Below are 26,911 nucleotides of genomic sequence, written 5' to 3'. Positions count from 1 at the left end.
TATATGTAAATATTTTATGTGAATTACAGAACAACTACAAGTTAGAAAAGATACAGCAGAGCTCAAGAAGTTTTGGAAATAGATGAGAGAAATGTACACAGAGTCTTTATTGATAACATTACGAATCTAAGACAGATTTAGGGAAGAAGATGCTATTGAGGCCATAGGAAGGGTCAGGATACAGAGTGAATCTAGCTGTGAGGGAAAAGGGCAGAAACTGAGTCAGACTGGAAATTTCAGGTTTGGAGCCAGATAGTGAGACCAGAGCCAGGCAGATGCCAGTAGCATGTGTTGTGTCAGTAATGGAAGAACTGAGCCTAGCTGAAGCAGCAGGGATTATCAGGAGTTTTCTGTCGTCCTTACCAAACACCAGGTATCCATGGCAATGCGATGCTGAATGCTTTATAGGATCTAGTGATAGAATTACACCCTTCCCTCAGTCTAGCACGTTCTGTAGAGTCTTGGGTCTGGCTATCCTGATATGATTTTAATATGCTCATATACATGTCTTACAGTCTCAATTGACCCAGGTAAATTCATAGGGTGACATACTTTATGCTGCCAAGGATAAGTCATCTTTTATTCTGTGAGTGCCAGGCAGATGGCATTGTTTACAGATCCTATTAGGACCACAATTATCTCCACCCTCAAAATGTAGTACAAAACTGCTTATGACATGGAGTCTTTCTTGGCTAAGGTGTCTCTTGAGAAATCACTGTTTTACATAATCTGAGACAGAGTAAGGTTTAGCCTGATCTCAGCTAATACAATCCCCTTAATTCTCAGTATGTACTAAGTGGGTATTGCAAAATGTTCTGGTCAGGGATATTTTCACAGATAGAGATCAGTGGTCCTGTCAATGGAGGATAGTGATGACTAGACAGTTTCCATTTCCAAGTGTGCAGGCAGATGCTCTGCTGACCTGTACCTTTTGATGAGTCCTTAAAATGAAAATGAAAAAAATAAATAAATATATCAAGAGTATAGCAAGTTCACTTGGCTGTTGTAAATCATACATCACTATGAAATTATTAGGTAAGGATGCCCAAGGGTGGATTCAACATATCATTACAAACAAAAGATATGAAGAAAGGAAGAGAGAAAGGAAAGGAGGGATGGAGGGAGGGAGGAAGGTAGAAGAAAGGAAGGAAGGAAAGAAGAAAACAGTCTAGCAACTTCACTGACAACACACAAGTCTAGATACAGTGTGTCAAAAATGAGATCTAGAGGTAATTTTTCTGGTCAAAACACTGTGAAAAACAGATGTGCCCACAATATGAACTGGAAATAGAAGCTGAGCCATCAAGATCAGTAGACTATAGCGGTAATGTAATCAAAAACCAACATGTCAATATTTACAGCACACATTAAGGAGGGATGTTTTTTAAGATTTATGAATTACAAGTCAATGAATATGCTTAACAAAAGTATTTCGGCAAGGCAACTCAACCCAGGCCAGAGAAGTACTATATAGTTTTGTTCTGATGGAAACAAAACACCTTTAAATAAAGCTTTGTACTATGAGAACAATAAGACCATAAAATGACGGCATTTTCATCTTTGCCAGAGGAATTGTTAAGAGAGATTAGAAAGTTTTAGTCAAATCAGGAAAAATAAGACTCTAGAGTTGGGAGTAGGCGTGTTATGGGTATCTCTTCCTTGTCCAACGAAAATAGGGTACCTGCTAGCAATATGGGCTGTATGAACTGATAGAGGAAGACAGGGAGAGAAGTATAATGGATAGACACAAGAACAAAAATAACCTGGAATGATGGCTTCATTCACTTTTAAAGCTGCTTTTAGTCTTCAGATTTTGTTTTGCTTTTATCATTTATCTCTCATACCCATCCACCACTACCTCAGCCCCACTCCATTCCCATGCCACCATTTCTTGTGTTATTAATACAACCTTGAATCCAATTGGTGCCCCCTATATATGCATGGATGGTTGGCCTTCAATAGGACATGGGATGGCTTTTGCATATGTAAAATTTCAGGAGCTGTGTTTAATAGCCCAAGATGTGTACCAGATTGTGCCAGTTTGATTTTGAGGCTTTTCACAGTTGGGTTGAGAATGCTAGATTCTGTCAGGCAGAATATGAAATTTAGATAAATTAGACATGTCCATACATTTTAAAGATGATAAAGTAATATGAATTATGATAGGATGTATAAATATTAAGTAGTCATATAGGTAATTATTATCAATGCGTCAAACAAAGCCAGAGTTTGAAGGAAGACTAAAGAGGTTCTGTTGCATCTGATGATGAGGTTCATAAATGAATGAGAGAAAACTGCATTCCATATTCTGCATGATGATCTTGAAAAAAACATCAGAGTAGTTACAAATATATGCTTTCCCAAGATGTGTTACTTTGAGTTTTTAACTGACGGAAGCCTTTAAAAGCAGAAAGATACTTTGGCTAGATAACTCAGACACAGTATTTTTTCCATTAATTTATATACTTATTCATTTTACATCATGATGTCAGCCCCCCTTCACCTCCCAGTCCCACACCCTCATGCAGCCCATCCCCCACATCCCCCTTCCACTCTGAAATGGGAGAGTCCCTCTCCCTGGGTTCCAACCCACCCTGACACATGAAGTCACTGCTAGCTTATGAACATTCTCTCTCTCTCTCTCTCTCTCTCTCTCTCTCTCTCTCTTTCTCTCTGTCTGTCTGTCTGTCTGTCTGTCTGTCTGTCTGTCTCTCTGAGGCAAGGCAAGGCAGCCCAGTTAGTCAAACAGGATCCACAGACAAGCAACAGAATTTGAGACAGCTCCTGCTCTAGTTGTTGGGGGACCCGCATGTCCTAGAGATGCCCCACCCACCCAGTGAGAGGGAATGGTGAGGGGATCAGGAGTAAGGTGGGGATCAGGAGTAAGGTGGGGATCAGGTATAGGGAGAACTGGGGAAAGTGGGGGATGGGAGACTGAACAAACACAGTATTTTAAATCAGTATTGATTTGCTTTTCTTTACTATTTTAACAGCCTGGGTATTGACAAGCTAGCAGTTCAAACTGACACCCACCTAAAATAATATTTCTGAATTATCTCATTAAGCAGCATTAAGTATCTCATAATTAGCAATGGCACAGAACCCTCTAGCTGTGACCTTGGCTCTTAGTGCTTGCCAGACCCTGGCAGTAGAACTTAGAATGAAAGACAGATTTATTGGCTTCAAACGGACAGGCATTTGCCACAGGAGAGGTATTTCTGATGCAGCTTTGTTGAAAATACTTTTCTTCTATAGCTAAAAAGACATGTCTTTCTTTCCAGGCCTGCAGTCTATTGTGGGGACACTGGTCCACTGTTTGAAGAAACTCTTTGGTGCCATTGCCCTAGCTCTGTTTTCTCTGACTGTGTTTTCACTACTCGGAATGGGTCTGTTCATGGGCAACCTGAAGCACAAATGTCTGCGGTGGCCTCAAGACAATGAAAATGACACACTGCACAACAGAACTGGAAGCCAGTACTATATTCCAGGTGAGAGTCACACGATCTGATTACAGAGAAGCCTTTAAAGAAATCAACACTCCATTTTAGGGCAAATTACAAATCTTGCTTTTTGTTTTTTTTTAATTATATATTTTTATTTTCTATATTCTTTGTTTGCATTCCAAATGATTTCCCCTTTCTCAGTTCCCCCCTCCCCATATGTCCCATAAACCTTCTTTTTTCCACCCATTCTCCAATCACCTCTCTCCTTTTTCTCTGTCCTGGTACTCCCCTCCAATGCTAGATCAAGCCTTTCCAGGATCAGGACCCTCTCCTTACTTCTTCATGGGAGTCATTTGTTATGCTAATTGTGCCTTGGGTATTCAGAGCTCCTGGGCTAATTAATATCCACTGATCAGAGATTGCATTCCATGTGTATTCTTTTGTGATTGGGTTACCTCACTTAGGATGATATTTTCCAGATCAAACCATTTGCCTAAAAATTTCGTGAATTGAGGTCCGAGCTCAGGCATTTAGACAACATAAGGAGGTCAAAGGGATACAAATTGGAAAGGAAGAAATCAAACTATCATTATTTGCAGGTGATATGATAGTCTACCTAAGTGACCCCCCCCCAAAAAAAAAACTCCACTAGAGAATTCCTACAGCTGATAAACAACTTCAGCAAAGTGGCAGGTTATAAAATCAACTCAAGCAAATCGGTAGCCTTCCTATACTCAAAGGATAAGCAGGCTGAGAAACAAATTAGGGAGCTGACACCCTTCACAATAGCCTTAAACAGTATAAAGTACCTTGGGGTGACTCTTACCAAACATGTGAAAGAGCTGTGTGACAAGAACTTCAAGATTCTGAAGAAGGAAATGGAAGAAGACCTCAAAAATTAGAAAAATCTCCCATGCTCATGGATCGGCAGGATTAATATAGTTAAAATGGCCATTTTGTCAAAACCAATATACAGATTCAACGCAATACCCATTAAAATCCCAACTCAATTCTTCATAGAGTTAGAAAGAGCAATTCTCAAATTCATCTGGAATAACAAAAAGCCCAGGATAGCTAAAACTATTCTCAACAACAAAAGGGGGAATCAGTATCCCTGACCTCAAGCAATACTACAGAGCAATAGTGTTAAAAACTGCATGGTATTGGTACAGTGACAGGCAGGCGGATCAATGGAACAGGATTGAAGATCCAGAAATGAACCCACACACATATGGCCACTTGATCCTCGACAAAGGAGCTGAAAACATCCAATGGAAAAAAGATAGCCTTTTCAACAAATGGTGCTGGTTCAACTGGAGGTCAGCATGCAGAAGAATGTGAATTGATCCATCCTTATCTCCTTGTACTAAGCTCAACTCCAAATGGATCAAGGACCTCCACATAAAGCCAGACACTCTGAAGCTAATAGAAAAAAAACTGGGGAAGACCCTTGAGGACATCGGTACAGGGAGAAAGTTCCTGAATAGAACACCAATAGCATATGCTCTAAGATCAAGAATTGACAAATGGGACCTCATAAAATTACAAAGTTTCTGTAAAGCAAAATTTCATAAATTCATTGTTTTTAATTACTGAGTAGTATTCCATTGTGTAAATATACCACATTTTCTGTATCCATAGAGAACTAATTTGAATCTGTTTTTCTTTCTTTTTTAAGGAACAAATTTCCCAATTTTCAGGCAGTTAAGCAGGAGAACATAAATTGTGTAAGACAATGTAAATTTAATATTTAAATTGATTCCAGAAAGATTAAAGTTCATCAGGGGTTATTTTCAGCCATTATTTAAATAATTGTTTATTTAAGTGTACATTTTTATTTTATCTTTTTATTTTACAATGTTTGATATTACTCTAAAAGTCAGATAGTCACCTTTGTATGGAAATAAAGTCATTATAGTTTTGTTACCAGTATGCCTTTAAGACACTTGGTAGTTCTATCTTTTAAAGAAAATCAGTCATTTGAAATATAAAACAATAAATAATAATGTAATTTCTTACCTTTTAGACATCAGTAAATAAACATATGCTTGTCATAATTTTTCAGAAGAGACAAAGCAGTGACTGTGCTGCCATCAGCAACAGAATGAGAAGAAAGAAGAATTAGATGCTGCTTCAAGGTTTTATAACTGCTAGGCAAGGAAGCTAGGATTCTAGCCAAGCTAGGTTCATATAGCCTTTAACTGGCAATAAACTCATACTGGACTCCTCTCCTGTTAGGTCCCTGTTGACAATATTTGGAAATGTGTCTGTGTTTGTCTATTAAAAATACTTAATCTTTTAAAGTTATACAGGTCTTTATGTTAATTTTGCTTATACTTCATGCTTCATCAGCACTAGAATAAATCCTAACAATTGAGCTCCTTGGCCAATTGCGTAGTGACTATGCTACAATGTGAACTGTAAGCACATGAACATGCTAATGTGTTTCATTTCTTATATGTCTATCTCCCAAAGCCAAATTTAGAACAGAAGATCAAGGGAGGTGCACATTTCCTAATCCTCAATGAAACACCCATTGGTCTTCTCAATGTAAAAACTAAAATCTACTATTATTTAAGGTGACCAAGTACTGCTACTTCACTGGATATTTAAAAAGTTAAACAACCAAACAAACTAACCAGTACTCTGGTTCTTTTCAGCATTTTTAAAGCACAATATTGTGGCTTTAAAACCTTTCTTAGTACAACACCAATATAAAGCCTGTCAATCATTTCCATTTCATCAATGACATATTAAGAACTACAGGATGGAGTGTATTTATGAAATACTTTTAACCCACTTGCCATGTGTAGTTTTTTCATCTCAATGAATTCTTACTATCACTCAGTGTTATTGATATTAAATTTCATTTAGTCAAATTTGACTGTCACTCAAAAAAAATCAACAAATAGTTCCTCATCGTTATGCCTTAAATTTTTCTAGAATTTTTGTAGGTAGTCTGATAAAGTAACATTATGTTAAACTGGAGTAATGCATGCTTTTTTTTAGTGTACACACACACACACACACACACACACACACAGAGAGAGAGAGAGAGAGAGAGAGAGAGAGAGAGAGAGAGAGAGAGAGATCTTTTCTTTTCTTCCATAGTTTGGATTCTGAGATTTGAATTTGGAACAGATGATGCAATGTTCCTAAACCTGCATATTCCTAACTATAGTACATAATATATATATAATCAAAATTTATATTTATTAATAGCATTTAGCATGTGTTGATAAATTATGTAGACTATGAAGAATAATAGCAAAGTTTACAGTTGCAATTAGCATGTCCCTGCCACTAGGTACTCAGTACACAAAGGCTGGCTCAGGTTAGGAAGAGACCAAGGACTCTGGCCTCAGTTCTGGGAGATCATCAGGAACAAACCTTGGAAAAGCAGTCCTCAGCTTGCTAAGTAATCTTGGGTGTGTCTCTTCAGCAATACTCTCACATGTGGCTGTTTTATTCATTTTTCCTGGATTCTGTCTTCGATGTGCCTGCTCCTCCTTCCGTGCTCAGCACGTTCAGTTCCAGAGCAGCAAGACACCTGTGTTCTCAAAGGTCCCTGACTTGGGCATGAGGTAGCAGAATGAAGATCAAGAGTCTGCTCTTTTTTCTCTCAAAGACATAGGCAGATGTGCATCTTCTATGGAAATACAGATGGGTTTCATGTGGCTGACGCAAGATAAAACATAGAACCTTATTTCTTTCTTATTTTTTCAGAAAGAGAAAACTTCTACTATATGGAAGGCGCGAGGTATGCTCTCCTATGTGGAAACAGGACAGATGCTGGGTAGGTAGGGCCAATTCGTCTTTCTAGCATGTCTTTAACATTCATTGAACGAGTATTTGTTTTACTACTATTCTCAGTTGCCTGTGTTTTCTTACCTTGTTATCAAAGCTATGCAAGGGAGTTCTTTTATTCTTTTTGAGAAGTTTCGCACAAAATTTTGCAGATTGCAAGTCTCAGAAACAATATGTGTTTCTTAGCTGGGCAGACTTGAGATTAGCTCTATTGGCTCATAGGTGATGCCTTTTTTGCTGTATTCTCATAGTGGAAGTGGGACAATGCGTCTCAGATTTATACAAAATGACAGACTAGACCCCACACATGAGGAGGCTTCATTTTGGTCTAGTCTGCCATTAAGAGCCCTATCTGGTACTAACATAACCCTGAGGTAGACCAAGGACTAAACCACCAACCAAAGAGTACACATGGAGGGACCCATGACTTCAGCTGCATATGTAGCAGAGAATAGCCTTATCTAGCATGAATGGGAGGAGAGGCCCTTGGTTCAGTGAAGGCTCAATGTCCCCAGTGTAGGGAAATGCCAGGGCAGTGAGGTGGGAGCGAGTAGGTGGGTGGATTGGGGAGCACCCTCATAGGAGCAGGGGAGGAGGGTTGGGATAGGGGATTTATGAAGGGAAAACTGGGAAAAAGGATAACAATTGAAATGTAAATAGATAAAATATGCAATAAAAATAATTCCAATATATCTACTTTGAGTCAAAGCAGAAATATATAGTATGAAATATCATTAGTTCAATTTTCTAGAAAAGCAATAGGCAGATTTTAGAGTAGCTTATTGTAGTTTAAGAAGCTAGGTCACCATATGGCTAGAACTACAGCAAAGATATGGTATTTTCAGTGCATCCCAGCACCAACAATTAAAAAAAGATAATGTAAATCGGTTTTTGGCTGAGAGCTTTTAAAAAAGGTATATTATAGAATTACAGTTATTTTACTTACTTGAGTGTCTACATGTATTATATATATATTTCACATTAATAAAATTAATTTTCTAAAACAATTAATAAAATTATTCAGAAAGGTAACATTATTCTCATGTGTTAACTACTATAGACTCTTTTTAATACATATAAATAAGGAAGGCGGTTGTATATGTGCCATGGCATGCATGGAGATCAGAGGATAATTTGCAGGACTTGATTCTCTCTTCTATCATGTGAGTCTAGAGAACTGAACATAGGTGATCAGGCCTGGCATCAAGTGACTTAACCCTCTGATCCTTCTCACTGGCTGTGTCCTGCAGAGTACAATGGAACAAATAAGAAAATAGCAGCAAGCCACTGCCCAGACTTGCTGACCTAGATGCTTTGCTTTATTGCTTTGCTCTCAGTATAGAGATGATGTACCACGTGTTGTTCACAGTCTCATTTCTTTTTTGGTTTTTAACCCTTACATGCTGGGGATTAATTACATCCCTATGGAAGATAAGGTACTCTTGTATAGTTTATAAACAACTTTGGGTGACTGTAAGTTTTATTGCTTAGTTTCCATTCTATCCTCAAAACCAGCCTTTGGGTCCTTCTCTGTCTTATTCAGTAGCCCTTCACTTTACATATATTCTGTATTCCCTGTGAAGGCATCTGGCTATGCATGTTAAGAACATGATTAATAGAAGCCAGATGGTATTTGACCTCCAGCACCATAGTTATCAGCACAGTAAGCTTCCCCATATTAGGAGATGAATATAACACCCAGCATGCCTCTGCTCTGAGTCTTAGTGTTTCTGTCTAGTAAGTCTTCCTGCACAAGCATTTTTAAACCACTTCTTCCATTATGTGTCTGAGGCCTGTGGCATGGCCAACCCCAAAATAATGTGGAGAGAGAAACTACACAAAGCCTTGGAGAGAAGAAAGTAGATTTATTGAGCCAATACCATAATAATGAGCCACATTACTCCAACCTCACATAGATAAAAGTTTGAGAACTCCCTGAAAGGGAAGAAAATAAATATTTAATGTGCTCTTTTTCCCTCAAGTGCTAGCTCTGCTTTTCAATTATTAATGTGACAAATGTTTTCTCACCCTTAAATAATGGGAACTAAGGGTCTGAGGTGAGATCACTTGAAGATTAAGTCTTCAAATATTGTAGTTTATTTTTATCAGTGTTATTTTCTAAAATTTATTCTTTCACTATGACATTTAGAGAGTTTCATGTCCCTCTACCCTTGCCCTTTCTCCATCTTTTTCTCTCTTCCTCCCTCTATCCCTCCTCTCTCCTCCTATCTTTTTATTTTACTGTGTTATAGCTTGAACTCAAATACTCAAAATACTAGGCAAACAGTTTACCACTGAGTCATACTTTTAGCTTTTCCCATCTGATCTTGAGCAGCAAAATTATAAATAATAACAATACATCATACTCTTGAAATTGCAAAGTCTTCTTGCCATGGCGATTGTACATATGCGAATGATGCATGCATGAATTAGCCTAATTTAGGCACTTAACCGTGTATAAATATTTAAAGCATAGCGATAAATATGTACATTTTGTCAATCATTGAACAATGACTTTTTGAAAGCCAATTTGAAGGTACTTTGTATTCTCTTTCAACACTTTTCATGTGCATCAACCTGAAATATAACTGATTTTTAGTGTTTTCTCTAAAATGAAAATTGATTGACTTTATACAAGGGGCTCTCTCTGTGCTCTTGGGCAGAAGGGAAATAGAATTTATAACTGGCCCGTTGCCTGAAAGCTACTTGATAGCACACATTTCTTCCTTTCTTTGTCTTCTTTAGCCAGTGTCCAGAAGGTTATGTGTGTGTAAAAGAAGGCACAAATCCTGACAATGGCTTCACAAGTTTTGACAATTTTGGCTGGGCCCTACTTGCTATGTTTCGATTGATGACGCAGGATTACCCTGAATCACTTTATCACCAGGTAAGAAGAGATATTTTGAACTTCACATCATAAAGATAGCTTCTCCACCTTTGCAAAATGCAGGCTAAAATGTACGTCAAGTTGTCAAAAAGAAATTGTGACCACATACACATAGAATATGGGGGGCGGGATTGTGTGAAGAATTCAGAGACAGAAGCCAAGGCTGGTAGCTGCTAAAGATGAAACACTCCATTAGCTGCTATCACTGACTGTGTTTGGCTGTTGATATTAAATCTTTAAAATAATGCTTCAAGGTCATTGCACAGAGCCTGGTTTATAAGGACTTTACTTTGAACATTTCAACTTTAGAGCACAGTGATAGAATTCAGTAGTAGTGACACTCAGATTTTAATTCTGATCTTACTCATTGGCTTTCAATATATTTCCTCAACAATGGACAGCAGCACCAGCTTCAGCACCACCAGCCACACAGTCTTGGAAGCAGCGATTTGCTGGGTTTGTGTGTGATAATGCTAAGCTATGTTATTTACGTGGTCAGTCACACAGTACGTGCATATGCAACTAACATGCTTTCAGCCCAACATAAATTTATTGAGATATAATACCATATAAATTTAAAGATCATCTGTTTACTTATATTTTATATAAGATTTGATTGGATTGAATAACATCTCAAATTTTTATGTGTAGAACTCACTTTCTTATTCCAAAAGGCCATGATGATGACCTGTTTGATATATGTTATTTATACACTGAGCATTTAATTATTGAGTAAAAATATTATGGGCCTATCAGATCAGAACACATTAAGTAATAATATGTTAAATGAAAGCTTCTATTTCCTTTTATCCTATTTAATGCTTTCTACTTAAATATTAAACAGTGCTTCAGGTGTGATGACAAAGGAATTTGTGTCATAGCTACCTTTGTATAGCAGTCTCCCAGGAAGGATAAAACTTGCTACAATAGAGATTTGGAGTCCCTTTAAAGACTATCTCCATTACAACGAAATATGTAAAGTTATTATCAAAGCAGAATAGTTAATATAAAAAGATGTTAGAACAAAGAATTGCTACTCTAAATTCTAAAAGGCTTTTGAGTTGAGGGTATTCCTTTTAAAAAGAAGTGTTTTGTTGAGAGAGCTCTTCCCTCATTCCCCTGAGATAGGGTAACAATAATAGGCCAAAATCCAGTGCCACCAAGGTTTCTATAGATAATGGTTGCCAGTTACAGAGTAGAGTATAAGTGACCTCAAAGAAGTTGTGCCATTAAAATCTCACCTTAACATGGGTGATGACATCCTTGTAGCTGTATAAATGAATCACATCACCCCGATTTACCCTCTAGAGTTCATATATTGTACAACCTCCTGAGCCTACTAGGCCACATGCCATTGGGGCAGAATTATGTGAGGTGTGTTTATATATAGTACAATAGAGAATGGCTATGGTCTCTGGTGAGATTTCAATGACTGCCCTTACCTATTAATTTTGTAAGGGCATGTCAATAGTCAATAGGTCTGATAGTGAGGCTCAATCGCAGGTGGTCATTCATGGTTTGGTGAAAATGACAGTAGAAAGGCTTGAAGAATAGACTTCTGTAACAAGTCACATACCTAATATATTTGCTTCTACTATGACTACACTGTGATGGGTGATGCCTGTATGATCATTAAAAGATATGGAACAGTCTTCAGAGATTGCTCAGTGGTTTAGAGTACTTCTTGTTCTTTCAATGGACATAAATTTGTATATTCCACCACCTTTGAAAGTATTTTAAGTACCTCTGAAATTCCAGCTTCAGAGGACTTGGTACCTCCTTATCTCTGTATGTACCTCCAAGCACTGTGTAAATACACACACTACACACACATGCTCTCTCTCTCTCTCTCTCTCTCTCTCTCTCTCTCTCTCTCTCTCTCTCTCTCTCTCTCTCTCTCTCTCTTGCTCTCTCTCTCTCTCTTTCTCTCTCACTCACACACACACATACACATACAGAGACAGAGAGACAGAGAGACAGAGACAAAAATAGAAACAGAGACAGAGAGGAAACTAAAACTTTTTAAAAATAATATTTAAATTTTTTGAATGATGTGTTTTATTTTTGTCATGGACCCTTGTTGATAATGCATTCCTAAATGGAAATCAAGCTTGTATATGAAGTGCAATTGTATTCTGGGATTTTTCTTTGTTTTTCTTTTTTTTCTTTTATTGTTGCTGTTTGTTTGGTTTTATTTTGATTTGTATTTTGAGACAGGGTCTCTCTACAAAGTTGTCTGGTCTGAAGCTCTCTGTGTAGAAAATATGGCCTGTCTCTGCTACCTAAATGCTGAGATTAAAATAGTGTGCCAAAAGAAAGTTATGAAAATGTTGGCTGTAACATATTTTTGTTGTGTAAACTGATTTTCTATGTTCATTATGTTAGTGTTTACATTTTTATTCCCTAAGATTTATGATATATCTGTGCTTCTTATGCAGCAGTCAGAGCTTCTGATTTGTAAAAGGATCTTGATGTTTTACTAAATTATACTACCTCAAAATCCTTTTTATTTTTAGTTTTCTGGTCTTTGAACTTTCGTTCAAAGCCCCTACATATGATTCAGTGTTCTTAAGACATTTTCTCAATGGTCTTTTCTTGGAGTTGTTTCCATGTCTATTTTAAACTCCAGAAAAATTAAGGTTTCCTTCTGTCATATCAAGAGTCATATTCACTTTTGAACTTTCCTTCAACCATTTCAGAGCGAAAGCAGTATACACTTATCCCCATGATGGGATATCTTATGTATTTGTTCCAATATTTCCATCATGAGGAAGCAAACTTCCCCCAAAGGATTTTCTTTTAATTTGAGAACAACAACAACAGTTATGTGTAATCTACAACAATTTGTATACTGAAGAAGGTCTTGTTATTTTATATACATTCAAGGGTATGTTATAAAACTGTCTATTTAGGATTGTTTTAAAGTTAACCCCATGTCTCTTCAATTAAAGAGGGAACAGAATTTGGGAGGCATTTAGATTTGCAGTCTACTTCTGACATTCATTTCTGATTCCTGCATTTTTATTGTACAATAATTGCTTTAATTTGATAAATTTTACTTAGCATTTCCATAAACTCAGTTGATCAAGGCTTAGATATTTTGTAGTTGTTACCAAATAGTACATTTCATATCTTAGGCAATATTTTGTTTGGTCCCAGTATTCCTTGAGGATCAGTAGAAAAACTCATGAAGAGTGTTGAAATTAACAATATAGTTAAAGTTATCTGTGGATATGGTGTGTGCAAAGTTTATACATTGCTTCCTCATGCAAGTACTATGAAATCAGTTCTAGACTTAGCCAATCTTATACTGAACCCTAATAAAACAATAATTTCCTCATTATTATATGCTAACAAGAATGTATATCTTTAGTGTGGATAGGTGATGCACAAGTATAATGCCAGTTACTGCAGCAGAAAAATATTAAGTTTGATGCTAGCTGGGCTGGGCTGTCTAATATCTCCTCTCTTTTAAAAGAGAAGATATTTTGTTTTTATTTTACCCTATATTGTAATATGTTAAAATCTAATCTTTAAATACCTAAAGGTATAAATCATGCTTCTATTATATTGTATTTTTGTCTAAATATTTTTTCAGTTTTTACTTTTTTATTAGATATGTTCATCATTTACATTGCAAATGTTTTCCCCCTTCCTGGTTCCCCACCCCCGGAAGTCTCATAACTCATATCCTCTCCCTCTATTCCCCAATCAACCCTATCCCACTTCTCTGTCCCACCATTCCCCTGACACTGCAGCATGGAGCCTTTCCAGGACCAAGGGCCTCTCCTCCCTTTGACTAAGTAATTTTTATAACAAAAAATTTATTTTCATCTTAAATGAGGAAAATATAGAGAAAGATAATAATGCATAATAATAATGTCTTTGTGTCCCACCTTTCTGCAGATCCTTTATGCATCAGGAAAGGTCTACATGGTCTTTTTTGTTGTTATCAGTTTCTGGTTTGCCTTCTATATGGCGAGTTTGTTCTTGGGCATACTCACTATGACCTATGAAAAGGAAAAACAGAGAGCTTGTGAGAAATCTGGAAACATGGATCCTAAATGTCAACAGACTGTGAAGGAACTCGAGGAAGGAAATGGAGCAGCTGAGGTATAAATTTGTGCTTCAAAGTTTCATAGCATTAGAGGAACTTCTCAAAGTCGTGGAATGTGTGGTCTTCTGACAGATGATCACATCTGTGCATGGTATCCTATCAGAAAAATAAGTGCTTTTGTTGGAGCAGGTAAGAGCGCTATTCAGATCAGAGCATACACTGCTCTTGTAGATGTCAGAGTGATACACAGTATCCACATCAGTCAATAGAATCTCCTGTAACTATAGCTCCAAGGACTCCACATGCACATGTATCCAATGAACACAAACAGTGCAATCACATATATGTGTGCATACATGCAAACACACATATACACAATAACACAGGAACACTTAGTTTAAAAAATTATAATGCTTACACTAAAATAGACTTACTTTTTCTTTTTTACTTTATTCTCCTATATATACTTGGCTTATTTTTATATAGTATGTTAAGAATGACCAATGTATTTACATATTTCGTATGTATGGTTGTTGATCCAAGTTTGCATTAGTACTATTGAGAAAGTCTTGATACACTTTGTCTAATAACTTGATATTTTCATAATAGAGATTAAATTTATTTATTTATTAATTCAAACATGCTTTTGATAACACATCAGAATTAGCTTCGAAAAGTGTTCTCAAATGTAAATAATGTCCTCCTCAATTTTTACCTTAAATTACTTAAAATAATGGTTTAAAAGTACCATGCTAAAGTTACAAAATGAACAAAATAAAAGTAAAATAAAAAAAGGAAAAAGAAAAGAAAAGAAAGGAAAGGAAAAGGAAAGATAAAAGAAATAAGTCTTCTGGCCTGCTCAAGAAACAAAGGTCATCATAATATGTGGAATTATTTTATCCATGGATGATTAAATCTATGATAATAAAGCTAACAGTATTTTATTATTTATATATTTTATTTACTTCATTTATAATATTTTATTGTAATTTTAAATCTTCTAGTCTCATACTTAAATAATTTCCAGATTGTTAGCCTTCTATAAAAATTCAGTCTATGAATCTGAAAATATCAGCAGAAGTAATGTTTAGAAGATTGCATAACACCATTTTTAAATTGAATTAACCATACATGTTTGAATAAGAATAAGGAGACAGAGGGATGCAACAAGAAGTAGCTTCTGGCACTGCAAGTGAGCATGCCTCTTTCAGAAGACTGGAAAACAGCCAAAATGGAGACAGAAAAAAAAAGTCAGAGATGACATAAATTTGAGAGGTACTTTATAGAACAAGGATAATGCAGAAGAAATGAAATACAGTGGTAACAAGCATTTATATCTTAATTAGAAATTGTAGAAAGGAAAGCTGAGCTTCATTAATACAAAAAATTCCTTCTTAGTTAAAAGCAGCTGAAGGCTAACCCCTCCATCCATGTAGTTATCACTGAACAGGCTCTGGGAAATAAAAGTAGCCCAAGTGGAACTTGAATAACAGGATGTGGATTGTACCCAGTGACTTCATAGGCTCTTGTGCCCATAACATGCATGCCTTTGAACAAGAAGCAATTATGGATTGTATGAACAAAACATGCCTAAAAGAGGCTTTTATCTCTCATAAGTAAAATGCAAGAAAGAAAAGTATGGGAAAAAATCTGTCCTTCAGATTGAACTTGAAGGGTATGAAGGAAATGTTGACTGGGTAATTTATTTTAAAGTGGTATTTCAGAAACTCAAGAGTTTGTCACAACATCCCATTATGCCCAACAGCTTAACAATACTTCCCTTATTCTTAGACGAAATGTTCTATTAGCTTTGATTATGAAATAGCTCTGATTATGAAAGAGCTTTGGTATTTCCTAATATACTTTTCACTTTATAAAATTTGGTTTTAATAAAGCATTCCTGGTGTTTATTAAAAACTTGCAATTATACTTTCTTTCCTATAAGAATCCTAAAATATTTCTCATGTACAGTTTTCTGGAAAATGAGAATAAAATCCATTTTTATAAGATTTCTTTTCTTTTCCTTTGGTCTTTATACATAAAAACCATGTCAGGAGAGAAGAATTCAATTATTGAATGACCTTTTGAAATTAGGACAAGTTCAAACTCAAAATATGGACTTACCAAGAGATGGACTACGGGACAAATTCTCATACAGTAGGAACTCTGAGAATTTTGTTTACTAAGAGTATGGTATTACAATCATACAAATGTGAACTTTAGTTCTGTTTAGCCACTTGACATATGCATGATATTCATCAGTTCTATCAGTCTTGGGAAACATCAGCTTCTTTATCTAAAATATTGACCATTTATATTATCTGTCATATAGGTGATGGGAAGTCCAAATAAAACATCAACAAAACACAGTGTGGGGAAAAACTTAAAAGAACACATGTTTGTAAGGTCATCATCAGTTTCATAGAGCTATAAAAGAGCTTTGATTTATCATAATCAGCAAACTACCAACACTTACTTGATCTTTGTTTTGTTGTTGTTGTTGTTGTTGTTGTTGTTGTTGTTGTTGTTTTGGTTTCACAATGTGGTTGAGACTGACCTAGTATTCAATCATGGAGCCCAAGAAGTTCATAAACTCAACCTCCTTCTCCCTGCTCTATCTGGCAAGAATTACAGGCATAAACCAACACATTCAGATACAATACATAACATTTATAGGACAAAAACTCTTCATGGTAAATGTAAACTAGTTCATAAGAGTATAGTGTTAATTTTATGAGGGATTTATTAAGTCTGTGCTAACCTCTTTGAAAAATGCTTAATATATGTTATGCCACACTATATTTATGCCAGTACCTTGAGATAGAGTTTCCAAAATCTCAAGTGAGAAAACTTGAAGGCTGGTCTCCAAGAATCATGTATAGAATGAAGCATGGTATAAAACCACACATGTTATAAATGCTCATATTTGTTCCTAATCAGATTTAATTCTCATATTATAATTATTATAAAAGATCAGAGACTATAGAGAACAAATGAAAGAGAATACCAGAACAAATGAATAGAGAAAAGCACACCAATGTGAAAGTCTTACATCTTTGGCTGTAGTTTAATAGTAACATTAACGGCAGCATATAAAGTCAGTTATTGCTATGCCCATCATTTCATAGGTACTATTGAATTCCAGTGTAATTCTTGTTGAGGACTGACAGCCACAAACATCGATCACACACTAGTACTAGACAGTTTTTACCAGTGGGTTGAAGCCATTTCTCATCACTTAACAACATAGTTCTCTTAAAGGCAAATTGTGTTCCCAAATGAATTTTTAATTCCATTAATAAAACATTTAAAGGCAGGGAAAGTGAGATGACTCAACACATAAAAGTCCTTGTCATACAAACCTGATGATCTGAGTTTGAGCCCTAGAACGAAAGTGGACTGAGAGAACCAAACTCACAACGCTGTCCTCTTACCTCTGTACAGAGAGGTGCGTGCACACATACACACACACATACATATGCATGCATGCATTCAACATGCACCATCACACACATACACACAGTACTAATATCATTTTGACACAAACAGAAATTGAAAGCAGATCTAGAAGGAAACTCTGGGTCAGTTTGATTGAAAGTAAAATAACAAGCAAGAAAAGATATAAGTCTCAACAACTGCTGGGAGAAGGGGAGTGGATACACAGAAAAAGAATCATGCTCTTTTAAATTAGGTAGAAGTTTGAACTAGATACAAAAAGTGAAAAGAAAATGTTATACATTTTTTTCATTTATTAATTTATTTATTCACTTCACATCCCTACGGCGTCCCCCTGCCTCCTTGAGGTTCCCCTACATATAGCCCTTCCCCATCCCTACCTCTCTTTTTGTGAGAAGGGGAAGACCCCACTAGCTATACCCCCACCCTAGCACATCAGGCCTCTGCAAGCCTAAGCATATCCTCTCACACTGAGTCTAGACAAAACTACTCAGTTAGAGGAACAGGATCCACAGACAGGCAGCAGACTTAGGGGCAGTCCCTGCTTCAAGGCACTTGCATGAAGACCAAGATGTACATCTGTTACATATGTGCAGGAGACCTAGGTCCAGCCCCTGCATGCTCTTTAGTTGGTGGTTCAGTCTCTGAGAGCCCCCAAAGTTCCAGGTTAGATTACTCTATTGGTCTTCCTCTCCAGGTCCCTTTGATGAGCCTTAAAGCAGCTGTGATTCACCTTTGTGGTATTTCCATTCGGTATTTTAAATACTTACAGGTCATTTGTGAAGCTTTCATGTTACTAGGGATATTGGGGATGTGTTCCAAATCCCATGATGATGAATTAGCTCAACCTAAAAGGCCTGTAATCTGTTGGAATCTAATGATTCTTATGGCCCAGTTTCAAAGCAGTATGATTTTAAAATGACACAGTTTATATAAGTAATTTTCTTATACACCATTAGTAAATGGCAAAACTTTGAGAAAAGAATGGAATACTTCAATATCAGAGTAAAATGAAAGTAATTTAGAAGGTGGAGGCTACCTTTAACCTGACAACCCTATAACATTTATCTAATTAATCTAATCAGTATTGATAGTTCTCTAAATACTGGGGGTAAAGTGTGATAAATGTAATTGCAGTGTAATATTTACACAAAACTATGTCTACAAATAGGCCTAATGAGGAGAAAAATTATGAGTCTGTCAGAAGCCCAGAGTTATCTCCAGAAAAAAAGAAATTAGTTCCTGATATTACCAGGAAATACCATGGCACTATACATATTGTCGCCTTGCCAGAAACTGTGCTAGGTCTAATGTGCCTGTTAATCTAATTGCCCGGCATCAAAGGACCATCTGAGAGAGGCATAGATTAAATTACAACTAAAGAAGCTAAATCAACACTATCGAAAGTTCTAAAGTATAAGTGATTTAATATCTTTAACATAAATCATTTGAAAATACATTAAATTAATAAAGTAATTGAAATATCTATCAGTTAAGTGCAATGTGTGAAACATACATATTTGGCTTGGAACAGCCCAGTTATAATACACTGTTTTTGAACAAAAGAGAAAGTTAAATATAAAAATTGGAAATGGTTTAGATAATGTTAAGAAATTACTATTACAGGTTGTGATAATTGGAATTGTGATGTATTCCTTTAAAATGATCTTAAAAATAACATAATATCTTCAGAAAATAACATCAGCTTCAGAAAACTGAAAGAAAGTGAAAACTAGAGTCTGTCATATGTTTTTAATTGTTAAGGCTAGGTTTGGAGTCACCCCAATTCTTTCCTATCCTACATAGACAATTATCATAACTGACTGCGCTTTGGTGTGATTGTTATTGTCCAAAACAAATTTTTATTGTCTAAAACAGCTCCATGAAGACCAAATCCTTTGTCAAAAGTGGTTGCCTAAAATATTATGGACTACATCAGAAAATATTATCTTTATGCAGATGATTACCTGAGAAATCCTTGTCAGATCATAGAAATAAATTTCACTTCTGTTGGGTTTTGTGTCTTAGAAATTTATAGGATGTAACTTCAATTTTATATATAACATTGCACTTCAACTAAAATATTTTTTTGAATACGTGCAGTTTGATTAATTAACTAATAGGAAATTCCTAAATTTTACATTACATTTTAACCTATTAATGAACTGAAGTGCAGCTCAGTAGATCTAATGTATCTCATTCTCATGATAAAACTCAGCATGTGATATAGTTTGTCTTCATGTCCTCTGCCTCTAGCTATGAAATTTGTTTGATACTAAAGCTAATGCACTGATTTCATTGATCTCTATTTGACCACATCAGATGTACATATCAGAATTTGTCAAATAGCAGATTGTGCAAGCCAGAGTCTGGATATTGGAACTGTGACTGCTTATTTGTTAAACAGTAGTTCCCATGACAGTTTTAACATGACTAGGTATGAACTTCAACTTACTCACATGGGAGATTTCTTTGGTTCTTCCTGTGATGTTACAGTTGGGTAAAACTGAAGCATACACACCAAAGCTTTTAATTTTAGAGTAATGTTCTACTGCAAGAACTCTTTTAAAATTATTTAAAAGATTCTCAAGACGCAACTAAACCCAATGGCCTGACTTTCATCCCAGGGACCCACCTGGTGAATAATAAAAAAAAAAGTCTAGAAAAAAATGTAAGAATGTTACACACACACACACACACACACACACACACACACACACAGAGAGAGAGAGAGAGAGAGAGAAAGTATACACACACAAACAATAAATAAACGTAATACATGGAGAAGGCAAAGAAAGAAGGCATATGTTGAAAACATTACTGAAGAGTTATGAGGCACCTGAAGAAATGATTCATTTGTGGAGTTAGACCACTTAACTCATTACCTGCCATGCATACTCTATCCAAACAACCCTTTAAATCCATTCCACGACCTTAGATTATTCAAGATTTATTCATGTCTCCAAATAATTTTAATATATTGATAGAATTGGCCACATTATAAAGTTAGTGTATCTTTGAACAAAAATATTGTTTTTTAGGGAAATATTCTCATTACACAGAAGCATATTTGTCAAATGAATATTCCATAATAACTTGGGAACTGTTTTAAATTGCTTTTTGTATGTGAATAGTACTGCTAACATTTACCATCCTGCTCTATTTATTGTTCAGCTCAGAGTGAAAAATTTGATTGCCTTCCAATTTTAGCATTTATTTTCAGGTTAATTATAAATAATTCTAGTACAGCCAATACAACAGAAAGGGCCAGGAATAGGACACAAAAAGTTGTTGGAAACAAGAAGTTGTAAAGGTCAAGTTTTATATTCTGTTGATGTCATGTTGCAATGGTGTGATGATGGACAGCTAGCTACCACTAAATACACTAACCTTCTTTTAGATGAAAACTACACAAATAGAAATGAAGAAAAGATCGCCAACTTCTATAAACACCACACTGGATATACTAGAAGACACTGCCCTTGGACACAAAGAAGGTAAAGTGAAAACACTACCTGAATACTACATAGTATTAAACAATTCTCAGTATTGAACTATTTACAAAATCCATTCTTAAATCATTGAGCAGTCCGTTTGGAGTCTAGGGAAGGACAAGCATAATATGAGTAACACTATGTGGCTATGAAAATGAGCACTATTATGAAAATTCAGAATAAGGTATCTTCAACATTAGAACATGTTATTAAAAGGTAGCAAGGAATAGGTTTAGCTATCCTGGGCATATATCCAGAAGATTCCCCAGCATGTAATTCCCCAGGATACATGTTCCACTATGTTCATAGCAGCCCTATTATAACAGCCAGAAGCTGGAAAGAACACAGGTATCCCTCAACAGAAGAATGGATGCAAAAAATGTGGTATATATACACAATGGAGTACTATTCAGCCATTAGAAACAATGAATTCATGAAATTCTTAGGCAAATGGATGAAGCTGGAGAATATCATACTAAGTGATGTAACCCAGTCTCAAAAGATCAATCATGGTATGCACTCACTAATAAGTGGATATTAGCTTGGAATACTGGAATATGTAAAACATAATCCACACTTCAAATGAGGTACAAGAAGAACGGAGTGGCCCCTAGTTCTGGAAAGACTCAGTGTAGCAGTAGAAGACAAAACCAGAACAGGGAAGTGGGAAGGGATGGGTGGGAGAACAGAGGGAGGGAAGGGGGCTTATGTGACTTTTGGGGAGTGGGGAACCAGAAAAGGGGAAATCATTTGAAATGTAAATAAAAATATATCAAATAAAATTAAAAAATTAAATAATGAATAAATATATAAACAAACAAACAAAAAAGGTAGCAAGGTACACTCACAGACTTTATATGGTACCAGCTGCAATTGAAAGTTATAGACACAGATGTAAAAGGTTGGAATTAAATAACAGCTGTATGATATTAATTTCAGCAGTTAGCATAAGCATTTTGTAGTCACCTCCTGCTGCTGTTGCAATGGGCTAAGCTTGAATGCCTTCTGAATGTCCATGGAGTGCTAGTCATTTAGGGTCTTCTAATTAATTGCTTATTGATTGCAGGTCTCATGATTCATGGATTTTTTTCACCACAAATAAAATATATAAAATATAAAGAATGTGTTAATTAACTGTTATGTTAGTAAATCTCATCACAGCTTCAGACTTTTAGTACTTCTGTTGGGATTGGAAAATAGATCTGTACCTTTGGTGGCAGATGTCTTTGTCCTATCTCACGTTCTTCAAAGATCACCTGTATAATCACAATATCTCGGAGTATTTTAGAGTCATCCTTTTTTTTTACATTTAACCAGTGTTTCTTTATCATAGACAATTTCAAAAGCTGATATAATATAAAGCATATAAATCTAAAAATTAAAAATCATCTTACTCTCACTCATACTTGGTTTATGAGAAATTTATCCTTTCCTATTAATACATTGTTGGCTTTATTTACATTACATTTTTCTAGCACAATATTCACAAATAAAATAGAAAACATGGATTTCACTTTGCTGTGTATTAGCACTGAGTATTTGTATTTGCTAATTACACATGCAGAATCAAGTTCTGCAGAGCTCTTTGCACGAAAGTGTTAAATTTGTCTACTATCAAGAATTAAAACATTTTTTCAATAGTTAACTTTTTTCATTTTTCATTTTAGAACCAGAAACATCCAGGAAGAAATGTCCACTATGTTGGCATAAGTTTACTAAAACCTGCTTCATCTGGACATGCTCTCCCTGTTGGGTGAAACTGAGCGAGTTTGCTGATAGAATTATAACACACCCATTGGCTGATCTTTTTCTTGTCATATGCATTCTTTTAAACATATGCTTCCTGGCCCTAGAACATTTTCCAATGAGTAAGGAGCTCATGTCTCTCCTTCACATCGGAAACATGGTAAGAACTCATCATTCATTGTTTTCATTCATAGTTTCAGGGGGGTTGTAATTTTGTAATTGTTATCCTTATTGGTTAATTTTATAACCCCACTATCTTGCTGCAAGCATGGATCGTTCTGGTATTGGGTAAGACAGCCAATACCATTCATACCATGTTCACTTCAGTCCCTACATTGTGAATAGTGTTACTACCAAGTTTGACAAAATGGACTTGTTCATGTGTTTATGTGCTGATTTGCTCTTTTCACAATGTACAAGTGGCACTACATTGGACCTCTCTTTAAATATAATCAATAAAGACAAAATTTTGACAAAATTCAAAATTCTATTGTTTAAATTTGGAATCCTACCCTGCCTCCTGGCAATGAAATTAAATGGAAATGATCTACTATGTAATTCTTCCCAAACATACATTATAGGTATGGAATCCTTTAATGAGCATAGACCAGGGGTATGGTAATATCAATAGTAGCTTTCTTCTGCATTCTGAATCCTGACTACAGCAGTACATGGACCCATTTGTTTCATCTGTCTTTATGTTAGATTGTTATTTATCATTTTAACAGGGTATTTTTGAGATGCATGTGTAGTTTTTCAAATATGACACAAAAATAAAATAAATTTTTATGGATTAAACACTCAAGCAAGTGCTCAATTTTTTAACTACAGTTTGTTATTTAGTTGCTAACTACTATATACAAAACAAGCCAGCAGTCCATTTCTATTTTTTTAAACTTAATGTTCTTATTGATTATATTTAAAGAAGGGTTCAATTTAGTGCCGCTTGTATATTGTGAAAAGAGCAAATCAGCATATAAACATACGAGCAAATCCATTTCAAATTATACATTTACTTGATACTATAATAACGGGAGGCTGAGGAGATGGCTTAGTGGTTAAGTGGACATAGTGCTCTTGCGAGGAAACCTAACTTCAGTTCCTAGAGTGTCTAGCACCCACATCAGGCAGCTCACAACTGCCCAGCTTCAAAGCAGATCTGACTCTTTTAACCTCAGCATGCATATGCATTTACACACACACACACACACACACACACACACACACACACGCAAAGACACACACACAGAGACACACACAGACAAATTATTTTCATTTTGGTTTGGGGGAGGCTGTTGGGATTTTTTTGTTTGTTCAGTTTGGCTTTTGTTTGTTTTTCTTTTTCTTGTGATTTTTTATTGGATATTTTATTTATGTTTCAAATATTTTTGATTTTACTGATTTCCCCTCCAGAAACCCCCTATTTAATCCTCCCTCTTTCTGCTTCTATGAGGGTGCTCACACACACACACACACACACACACACACACACACACTCCCGGCTCCTGGCACTGCCATTCCCTTACACTGGGGCATGGAGCCTTCCCAGGACCAAGGACCTCTCCTCCCATTGATGTCCCACAAGGCCATCCTCTGCTACATATGCGGCTGGAGCCATGGGTCCCTCCATGTATATACTCTTTGATGGAGGCAGGGGTTAGTTCTTTGGAGCTCTCATGAATCAGGTTAGTCTTCCTATGGGGTTGCAAACCCCTTCAGCTCCTTCATTTCTTCCATTGCGGTCCCGGTGCTCAGTCCAAGGGTTGGCTATAAGCATCTGCCTCTGTATTTGTCCAGCTCTGGCCTCTCAGGAGACATCTATATAGGGCTCCTGTCAACAAGTACTTCCTGTTATCCACAATAGTGTCAGGGATTGGTGACTAAACCGGATGGATCCCCAGGTGAGGCAGTCTCTAGATGGCCTTTCCTTTAGTCTCTGTTCCAGACTTTGTCTCCATATTTCCTCCTGTATTTTGATACCCCTTCTAAGAAGGACTGAAGCATCCACACTTTGGTCCTCCTACTTGAACTTCACATGGTCTGTGAATTTTATCTTGGGTATTCCACGCTCTTGGACTAATATTCACTTATCAATGAGTGCATGCCTTGTGTGTTCTTTTGTAACTGAGTTACCTCACTCAGGATAATATTTTCTAGTTCATTTATTTACCTAAGAATTTCCTAAGAATTTGCCTAAGAATTTCATTGTTTTTAGTAGCTGAATAGTATTCCATCATGTAAATGCACCACATTTTCTGTATCCATTCCTCTTTTGAGTAGCATCTGGGTTCTTTCCAACTTCTGGCTATTATAAATAAGGCAGTGTTTTTCAAGACAGAGTTTCTTGGTGCAACCCTGGAACTCAATCTCTAAACCAGGTTGACCTCCATTTCAAAGATCCACCTGCCTCAGCCTCCCAAGTGCTAGGAATAAAGGTGTATGCAACCTCCACCCTGCCACACACACACATTTTTAATGAATAAATAAAATTGTTAAAACAGTAGTTTAGAAATCACTGTCAGCATAACTTTTGAAAGACCATTTCTGTAAGTTTATTCTGGAGTTTTTCTTGATCATGTATGTACTTTTTAAAGGTTATAATATAATTACAGCATTTCCCCTCTCCTCCTCTCAAATATTCCTATATACCTTTTCCGTGCCCCATCAAATTTACGGCCTATTTTTTTCAATAAGTGTCATTGCATACATATGCATATGCATAAATATGTACTTCTTACATCCTTTTGTGAGTTGAATAACTAAGTGTCTTAATATATATCTTATATTTCTAAGGAAGTATTTCAAATATAATCACGTTTATACAGATATTCGTTCCTCAAGATTAGCTTTTAGTAAATTGTCATATTCCATACATTAGGGCTTGAAATAGAAGGTAAAAGAAAATCTATGAATTTATTATAATACAGACCCTAAACCTACAAGGTTTCTGAAAAGAACTGTGTAGGAAGTCAGGGTGTGGAGCTCCCTCCATACCACAGGCCTGTGTGAATATCAAGGTCCCTGCATGTCACAGGACTGTGTGAATGTGGAGGTCCCAGTATGTCACAGGACTGTGTGAATGTTGAGGTCCTTTCATGCCACAGGCCTGTGTGTGAGTGTGCAGGTCCCTGCATGTTACAGGCCTGTGTGTGAGTGTGGAGATCCCTGCATGACACAAGCCTGTGTGTGAGTGTGGAGGTCCCTGCATGTTACAGGCCTGTGTGTGAGTGTGGAGGTCCCTGCATGCCACAGGCCTGTGTGTGAGTGTGGAGGTTCCTGCATGCCACAGGCCTGTGTGCGAGTGTGGAGGTCCCTGCATGCCACAGGCCTGTGAGTGGGTGTGGAGCTCCCTGCATGTCACAGGCCTGTGTGTGAGTATGGAGGTCCCTGCATGCCACAGGTCTCAATGTGAGTGTGGAGGTCTCTGCATGTCATAGGCCTGTGTGTGAGTGTGGAGGTCCCTGCATGTCACAGGCCTGTGTGTGAGTGTGGAGGTCCCTGCATGCTACAGGCCTATGTATGAGTGTGGAGGTCTCTGCATGCTACAGGCCTGTGTATGAGTGTGGAGGTCCCTGAACGTTACAGGCTTGTGTGTTGAGTGTTAGCTACAACTGGGGAAACATTCTTACACTATGTTTGGTTTCCTTTCAGGTTTTTATTGGAATTTACACAATAGAAATGATTTGGAAGATAATTGCTATGCATCCATATGGGTATTTCCAAATAAGCTGGAATATTTTTGACAGTATACTTGTGGTTTTGGGGTTAACAGAAACTTTACTAGCAAGTGCTGAAGGAATGGCTGTTTTTATATCAATCCCAGTAAGTAGAATTCAAGACTGAATTTTTATTGTATTGTAGTGTATCTGACTTTCTTGAACATAAAAGGACAATATTAAAATATTTTAAAATGGAAATATTAGATCCTCTGTAAAATTCATTTAATCCTGAAAATGATATTTAATGTTTTCAGTGCACATGAATGTGGGAGAATGTCAATGTTAAGAAAAACCAAATAAGT

General features: G+C 36.4%; 1 protein-coding gene across 1 annotated transcript in view; it reads left to right on the top strand.

Moving 5' to 3' along the window:
* The window catches only part of Scn7a (sodium voltage-gated channel alpha subunit 7), an 89,114-nt gene that overhangs the window by 36,525 nt on the left and 25,678 nt on the right, over positions 1 to 26,911 (top strand). The window contains exons 7-13 of the mRNA XM_052182618.1: positions 3,282 to 3,488; positions 7,170 to 7,239; positions 9,996 to 10,137; positions 14,044 to 14,250; positions 21,051 to 21,147; positions 22,812 to 23,050; positions 26,542 to 26,712. Coding sequence (XP_052038578.1) covers positions 3,282 to 3,488; positions 7,170 to 7,239; positions 9,996 to 10,137; positions 14,044 to 14,250; positions 21,051 to 21,147; positions 22,812 to 23,050; positions 26,542 to 26,712 — 1,133 coding nt within the window. The remainder of the gene's footprint in view (positions 1 to 3,281; positions 3,489 to 7,169; positions 7,240 to 9,995; positions 10,138 to 14,043; positions 14,251 to 21,050; positions 21,148 to 22,811; positions 23,051 to 26,541; positions 26,713 to 26,911) is intronic.

Source organism: Apodemus sylvaticus, chromosome 5 (assembly GCF_947179515.1).
Source record: "Apodemus sylvaticus chromosome 5, mApoSyl1.1, whole genome shotgun sequence".
Classification (NCBI taxonomy): Eukaryota; Metazoa; Chordata; class Mammalia; order Rodentia; family Muridae; genus Apodemus; species Apodemus sylvaticus.
This window is presented reverse-complemented; position numbering and strand designations above follow the sequence as displayed.